The sequence below is a fragment of the Plectropomus leopardus genome, chromosome 20 (assembly GCF_008729295.1).
Source record: "Plectropomus leopardus isolate mb chromosome 20, YSFRI_Pleo_2.0, whole genome shotgun sequence".
Classification (NCBI taxonomy): domain Eukaryota; kingdom Metazoa; phylum Chordata; class Actinopteri; order Perciformes; family Serranidae; genus Plectropomus; species Plectropomus leopardus.
The window spans coordinates 27,387,070-27,395,516 of NC_056482.1; the positions used below are offsets into that span (position 1 = coordinate 27,387,070).

General features: G+C 40.6%; 1 protein-coding gene across 1 annotated transcript in view; it reads left to right on the forward strand.

The window, feature by feature from the left end:
* The first annotated feature begins 4,427 nt into the window (after window positions 1-4,427).
* Window positions 4,428-8,447, forward strand: part of adamts6 (ADAM metallopeptidase with thrombospondin type 1 motif, 6) — a 77,378-nt gene continuing 73,358 nt past the window's right edge. The window contains exons 1-2 of the mRNA XM_042509745.1: window positions 4,428-4,527; window positions 5,590-5,981. Coding sequence (XP_042365679.1) covers window positions 4,428-4,527; window positions 5,590-5,981 — 492 coding nt within the window. The remainder of the gene's footprint in view (window positions 4,528-5,589; window positions 5,982-8,447) is intronic.

The following is an 8,447-nucleotide window of genomic DNA, read 5'->3' on the forward strand; positions in this document are numbered from 1 at the left end:
TTACATTTATATACAAATTTTATTTTTTCTACTTTCCTGCTAATTTTGGGGGTTAATTTCTTCTTTTGTTGCACATTGGCTTCTTCCCATGTTTTTGAAAGAAATCAAGCCAATTTGCTCAAGTTTCAANTTTTTTTAAACTTTCCTTTCCTTTCCTTTCTTTCATTCTTTCTTTCTGTCTGTCTTTCTTTCTTAACTAATTTCCAGGTCATTTTCTTGTGCATTTCCCCAATTTCTTGCTCAGAAATTTTTGGCTAATTTCTTCTTCTCTTACTCATTGGCTTCTTCCCATGTTTTTGAAAGAAATCAAGCCAATTTGCTCAAGTTTCAAAGGGTTAACTTGTTATTGAGTATTTTGTTTATGCTACTATTTTTACTTCTAATTAATCTATTCTGATACGTTTCAGTTTTATTATGAGTTTAACCCCCTCCGCTGTCTTTATCAGCGGTGTATTCTCCCCAGAGCTGAAGTTTTCGTGTTATTTCAGGGCAGCACTGATAGACATGCGCACAGCTGATGGAGGAGAAGCACATCTGCACTGACGTCACCCCCCCTCCTGAAAAAAGCTGCCAATTTGAAGCTGTCCTGGACTGGGACACAGCCGGTCTCTGCAATGTAGTGAGGAGGAGCAGCTCCAAAGCCAAACTTTTTGCTGGTGTTTGCATGCACTTTTTTTCTTTATCTTTAACGCAGCAGCAGCGTGACTGTGGCGGTCTCTCTTCTCTCTGAGGTGGCAGGACAACCCCTCTGCAACCTCAACTCACTTTTTAAGCCACTCTGAGCCACCACAGAGAGCACAAAGTCTAGATTATAAAAGGCGACAGATCTGAAAATAGAGCCTTCATCTGCTGGAGGAAGACTTTCTGAAAAAGCTGAATAACTGCTCTTTTTGTGTGTGACAGACTCTGGCTGCACTTTTTTTTTGGAGGAGGATGGCAGAGCCCAAAAGGAGATGAAAAGAGGAGAGCAGCAGAGGTTTGTGTGCGGAACTTCAGAGCTGCACAAGTCTTTTGTCCTGAGCTCTCCCTGCACAGTTGGACCGGAGCTGACAATGAAGATGAGCATGGTAACTATCTGTTAACACTCCGTTGCGCGATCTTTCCGGTAGTTTTCCTCAGGAGCAGATTCGTGTGAAAAAAACCCTCTCAAGGAAGCAAGATTGCGTTTACAAAGCAGACCTTTAGACAAGAAGCGCTCATTTTATGCTCTGCGAGTTCACTGGGTTTTTCCTTAAGGGGGGTTATTTTCGCACTTTTGGAAACATTTACGCACGGGATCTGCATGTAAGTATCGCGCGTCTGCAGGGTGAAAAACTCCTTCACGCGTTTTTTTTTTTTTTTTTTTTTTTTTTTTTTTTGCAACAACACCAAAGCGATGTCAGGTGGTTTATTTTGATTTGCAGACGCTCCTCGAGGGTTGTATTTGAGGTACCGGTGTAATGCACGCGGGCCGGCTGCCAACTGTCTGGGTCATAGTGGCCAAGTAAGTAGCGCTGTCTGTCTGGAGAGCCGGTGCCTGAAGAAACACACGCACACACACACGCACACGCACGCACGCGGAAAGGAAAAAAATCTCCCTAAAGGCTTGTCATCCGTGTTTGGAGCCCGGTCACTTTGATTGGACATCAGCCCGCTCTCACCTGGACCCGCTGACGTCTGTTTATAGTAGTCGAGTTTGCACATGCTGCCGTGAAGCGCGTCAGTGAGTAAAACCACAATCTGCACGAATGATATCATGTCGGCACCGTTGGCGCTGTTTTTATAAAGATTTATGCGTCCATTTTTTTTAATGTGGTTATTACGCTTCAATTATTCTCGTTTTAAAGGTGCTCGTCATTAAACTGTCAGAGGAGAGTTGAAATATCAAGAGCATGCAGCGGCGAAAATGGACTTTCTTGCAGTTTCTTCTTCCTCCAGTTTGTGCAAGTTTAGTGAGTGTGGGAGCCAAGAAACGTACAGAAATTATAAGATATTCAACCTTTGAGTAGTTTCCCATTCATTTACCACCTAAAACTTATGTTCTGAGCTGCAATGATTGGTCGTTTATTATTTGACAATCAGCAAAAATTAGTCGATTAATCGTTTATTGGTTCAGGATTAATGAGTGTGAGGATAAGCTGTGTGTTGTTGGCTTGTATCATTTTAAACTAAACATTTTGGGATTTGGGCTGTTGGTTGACTTCACTTTTGACTCTTAAAAAAATCACATGCAGGTTCTTCTGTGTTCAAGTTGCTTCTACAAGTGTGCAAGTTAAATAAGAGTTAGAGCCATGAGACAGGCCAAAATTATAAGATATTTAACTTTTAATTAGATTTTCAGCCATTCACCATTTTAAACTAATGTTTAAAGGTGCAGTGATTGTTGGTTTATCATTTTCTAATCAACAGAAACTCAATCAGTTAATTGTTTCTTGCATTTTTCAAGCAAAAATCTGAAACTTTTATTGGTTCCAGCTTCATAAATGTGAGGAGTGTTGGTTTAAATCATTTTAAATTGAACATTTTTGGGTTTTGGACTGTTGGTTGACTTCACTTTGGACTCATATTTGGCTCCCCCTGCCCAAAGTTTTGTGACATGTTGTAGACAAAACGATCAGTTGTTAAAGAGAAAATGATCTGCAGATTAATCTTTCTCAAAACGAAATGGTCAAATTGCTTCATTTATCTGACCAACAGCCCCAAACCCCAAAATCTCTGTTGTTTCTTGCAGTTTTTTGTGCAAGTTCAGTGAGAGTGACAGCCACGAAACGTACCTAAATTACAAGATATTTCACTTTTAATTAGATTTTCAATCATTCACCACCTTTAATCAATGGCCATTTTCATTAGGGCTGCAATGATTGGTCGTTTATTTTTTTTCAATCAACAGAAAATCAATCGATTAATCATTTCTAGCTGTAACTTCTTGGTTCCAATGTCATAAATGTGAGGATTGTTGGTTTAAACCATTTTAAATTGAACATTTTTGGGATTTGGGCTGTTGGTTGGCTTTTCTTTGGACTCTTAGAAGTCATATTTGGCTTTTTTTCCCTACACTTTTGTGACTTTTTCTGGACAAAAACAGTTGTTAAAGACAAAATCATCTTAGGATTCATCTGTCTTGAAAATGAAGTGTTAGAATAGCTTCTTTTATTCAACCAACAGCCCCAAACCCAAAATCGGTTTTGTTTCTTGCAGTATCTTCCTCAAGTGTGCTAGTTAAATAAGAGCGAGAGCCAAAAAAAACATACTTAAATTACAAGATATTTAACTTTTCATTAGATTTTCAGTCATTCACCACCTTAAACTAATGGCTATTTTCATTAGCAATGATTGGTCGTTTATCATTTGTCAATCAACAGAAAATCAATCAATTAATCGTTTCTGTCATTTTTTGAGCAAAAATCTGTTGGTATTTTTTCTTGCAAAATGACAGAAATGATTAATCTGTGGCTCAGCAAATAGATAAATTGACCAATCATTGCAGCTTTAATAAAAATATATGTTAACTGAAGATGTTAAATGGATGAAAATCTAATAAGAAGTGAAATATCTTACAACTGAAGTATGTTTTATGGCTCTCACTCTCATTTATCATGAACACATAAGAAGAAACTGTGAGAAATAACGAATTTTGGGGTTTTGGACTGATGGTCGGGTAAAAGGAGCAATATGGAGTCTTCACTTTGGACCCTGGGATACCATAATTTAATTATATTTTGTAGACAAAACAATCTGTTGTTTGAGAGAAAAATCATGCTGATCCATCGTTGACAAAATTTTTTATCATTGTTTCATCAGTTAACTATAAGGTTTGTAAAACAACAGAAAATAGTCGAAAATGCCGACCGCAGTCATGAGTGGTCACTTCAGATTGCTTTTTTTTTTGGTCCAGCAAGTAGTCTGAAATCTAAAGATGTTCAATTAAGATAAAATACATCAATAAAAAGTATCACATTTTTAGATTTGTGAAGCTGGAAAGCAAACGTGTAGCATTCATGCTTTAAAAAAAGACAAAAAATGATCAAAATAGCTGCAGTTATCAGTCAATAAATCTATTAATAGTCTAACAACAATCTCCTGACCTCCTGGAGATAAAGCTTTTTTTGACCTCTGATTGATTTCCTCCGCAGGAATGCAGATGGATCGGTCAGGACAAGTTCCCAATATAGAGCTTCCTGTTTGGAGTTACACCTGAGAGTCACTGTGTCTGATGGATTACGGTGTTTTCTACGAGCTGCTGACATGAACCCAGAGGCCAGTGAGATGCGGAAGCGCTCGCCTTCAGGAGAAATCTGAGACCTGGATGAGCCCTCGAGCACGAGAACATTTCAGCGAAGGAGACAAACCATGGACTTGTTATGGTGTTGCATCGGAGCAACCGCGTGCTTTTAACCCATTCGTAGCGCCCTCTACCCTCCACCCCATGTCATACCTTTCCCTGAATTATGGAAATTTTGTGGAAGACGCTGACTTGGACACTGAGCCTGGTGGTGATGGCTGCTTCTGAGTTTCAAAGCATCAACAGACTTTCACACAACTCTCAAGGTATGATGTTGACATGTGGACAGAAAGATTTTAAAGGAACCCCAAAGTCAAAATACATATTGTTCCTCTTACCTGTAGTGCTGTTTATCAATCTAGATTGTTTTGGTGTGAGTTGCAGAGTGCTCAAAGCGCCAAAAAAATATATTTGAAAACTCAACAGCATGTCTTTTTCCAGAAATCGTGACTTAATTACTCAAGATAATCCACCGACCTTGTTGTGAGCAGTTTCATGTAGGAACTATTTTCTTTCTGCCGAACTACACCCACCAACCGTATCACCACGCAGAAGGAAGTGTGCATCTACTGCTAGCTCACCGAGCACCACTGAGCTGGCTAACGTAGATGAAGAGGATGCCAGTAGAGGCAGGTTTCCATTGACCCTCAGTTTGCGCAAATTGTAGTTGCGTATATAAAATACGCCTAATGGAAACACATCAATTTTGAAAAATTGTTTTTACGCTCACTTGAGGTGGTATTTGAGGCGATTTGAAAAAGCCATATTTCGCCAAACTGCAAAGGAAACACTTTTTTGGCTTATTCTTCAAAAATTGACCGAATCATCCGTAAGTTTTAAATCTACTATTCCTCTGTGAAATCGTGAACTATCAAGATAGAAATTATTAATAATTAGGGACAGAAATAAGTATCAGGTCGGTGCATTGGCTCACATACTCGCTGATACCCGATCCAGAATTATTGGCAGTATTAGGGACATTTTCGATACCAGCATCATTATTAGAGCAACTCGTGTCTGTAGATTATCTTGAGTAACTGGGTCATAATTTCTAAAAAGATACATCGCTGTTGAGTTTTTCAAATTTGTATTTTTTGGCGCTTTGAGCACCACAAGCCGAGCGCCATCTAGTTCCATTATATTGGAAAGAAAGCAGACACCTGTATGGCTGATATTTCCAACACTCTGCAACTCAAACCAAAACTGTCTGAACTGATGACCAGCACTACAGGTAAGAGGAGAAATATGTATTTTTGATTTCGGGGTGAACTGTCCCTTTAACTCTCCTATTGTATGTTGATTATGTCTTCTTCTCTGTCCTGTAAAAGAGGAGTTCCTGTCCTACCTGCAGCACTACCAGCTGACTGTCCCGGTGCGGGTGGATGAGAGCGGAGAGTTCCTGAGCTACACTGTGAAGCACCACCGGCCGGGCCGACGGAGACGGGGGGCGGTGGACCCCATAATGGGACAGCTGCCTCTGGCGTTAGGCCCGGACCCCCCGGAGTCGCGGCTGTTCTACAGACTGTCAGCCTACGGAAAGCACTTTCACTTAAACCTGACACTCAACCCCCACCTGGTGTCGAAACATTTCACAGTGGAGTACTGGGGGAAAGACGGGCTGGAGTGGCGGCATAACGTGGTAGATAACTGTCACTATGTTGGATTCTTGCAAAATCAGCACAGCACGACCAGAGTGGCGCTCAGCAACTGCAAAGGCCTGGTGAGTACAAAAGCTTTTTTAGACCTCCGCGCAGACTACAGCCGAGGCCGGAGGCGTTATATTTTTGAGCGGGTCGTCCATCTGTCTGTCCGTCCTTACGTCTGTACGTCCATCCCGTTCTCGTGAATGCGGTATCTCAAGAACACCTTGAGAGAATTTCCTAAAATTTGGCACAAAGGTCCACTTGGATGCAGTAATGAAGTGATTAGATTTTGGTGACAATACCCTGAGGGAATTTCTTCAAGTTTTGCACAAATATTTCAGTGGACTCAAGGATGAGGTGATTGGATTTAGGTGGTCATAGGTCAAAGGTCAAGATCATTATGAACCCATCTAGGGCTGGGCGATAAAGCGCTGACGATATCAATTGTGATATAACTTTTCCTCGATTGAGGAAAACCAACGAACCAACTGCAGTGAACGACTTTGACTCTAGAACAGCTGAGTGTTTGACAACCGAGTCGTTTGTGCTTCCACAGCGTTTCATTATCGCGGATCAAACAGCTGATGGTCCGACAGCAGCGCAGTGAGACAGACAGAAAATTTGCACAAATGTCCTTCTGGAATCAACAGTGAATTGAGGAGAATTTGGTGATCAAAGATGACGTCACTTTGATCATGAGGGTGTCTCATTATCATGAAAGCAACATCTCAAGGACACCCTGAGGGGATTTCTTCAAATTTGGCACAAATGGTCACTCGGACGCAAGAATAAATTGATTAGAATTTGGTGGTCAAAGGTCACTGTGTCCTTACAAAACATGTTTTTGGCCATAACTCAAGCCTTCATGTGCAAATTGCGAATGCACAGAAGTTTGTAGTAGGATATAATGATGAAGTGATGACATTTTATATTTCAAAGTTTGAAGGTCACTGTGACATCATAATGCTCTGCAAAAACACTTTTCTGGACATTACTCAACGTCATATTTTAGGAACAGAAGGGGAAACATTTGCTCAGATGCTGAAATGGTAAAACCAATCTTGTACTGATTGTGTAGATCTTCTGTGTGTAAAACCTGTAAACTGGGAGTGTAACTTGCGTGTAGGCGTACAACCCTGTGGGTGTATTTTTGTTATTATTCCAGATGATGAGCAAAATTTGCCCTTTGAGCCGTGAAAAGTTCCCACCGCTCACCTTAAACAAACCCTGATACTAATGCCAGATAACTAATATATACCTAGCCTGCACTGCTCTCATGTCAGCCAATCTTTCAGCCACAGCGCCAAAGGATTAGACCAATTGTAGTTTGCTTAACAGAATCTTGGCTTCCTTCCACTTGGCACGCCGAGTCTGCAGGCAGCTCGGAGCGAGGTGATGCTCACAGAGTAAAATCATCTCTGCAAGCGATAAGCATCAGGGCTTTTCTTCCCATTTGTGTGTTAAATGTCACGCTTTATCCTCAGGTTTTTAAAAGCCTCAGTAGTTGAGATCACATTTCTTCAGCTGATCCTTTTTTGCGATCTGTTAAATAATGTGTTTAAATCATAAATATTACTCCGTGTGCACATACAAAAAACTGAGCAGCACTAACAAGGCATCTAATTATGCTGTCTAAGCTTTTAGTCCTCGGGCTCCCATCCACAGACTGCGTGACTGTCCAGCTTCTCTTTACTAATCAAGAAACTGGAAGATGTTTTAATAGCCGTTATCCCTCCTTGGTTCAGAGTAACTCTAAAGAAGGAAAAATAGGCCCCGCTTCTTATTGGCAAATGTAATCATGAGGAGAAAAAATTCAGCCAAATGTGCTGGCAAGGCTGACGCGGAGTATCATAAATTGAATTAGTGTTTGCCCTTTTTTCTAGCAGCACCAAAAATGGACAAAACTGTGTCTGCACTTTAATGTAATCAGCTGTCTGGACAGTTTGAGATCTTGACATCACACACTATTAAAACCCCCCGAAAATCGAATGTGTTTCTGTGTGCCGGTGTGATGCGTGGTTAATTGCTTTCATTGCAGGTTTCGCGGAGCCAAGTTAGTGTTTTCTGCAAACTCATTTTGGAGGACTTCTCTGTGTTTATGCTCCACAGGGGGTGTTGAAAGGCAGAGAACAATCTTTTTAATCTTGGCCTTGATGTAATTGATTGTTAGGGGAGACTCCAGACTAAAACACGACCCCCATCAGGGAGAGCAGATTACATGAGGGAATATGTTAGCTATTTAAAGGAGCACTTTAACCCTCTGAAACATGAGCAAATTGGCTTGATTTCTGTCAAAAACCGGAACAGGAGACAGGTTACAAGAAGTTATGAGACAAGAGAATGACCAGAAATGATATTAGTATTTATAAATAACTAAAATATTCCCTCGGTGTAGATTTTTCTTGACGCGAATATGTTAGATTTAGTCNGAATATGTCAGCTATTTAAAGGAGCACTTTAACCCTCTGAAACATGAGCAAATTGGCTTGATTTCTGTCAAAAACCGGAACAGGAGACAGGTTACAAGAAGTTATGAGACAAGA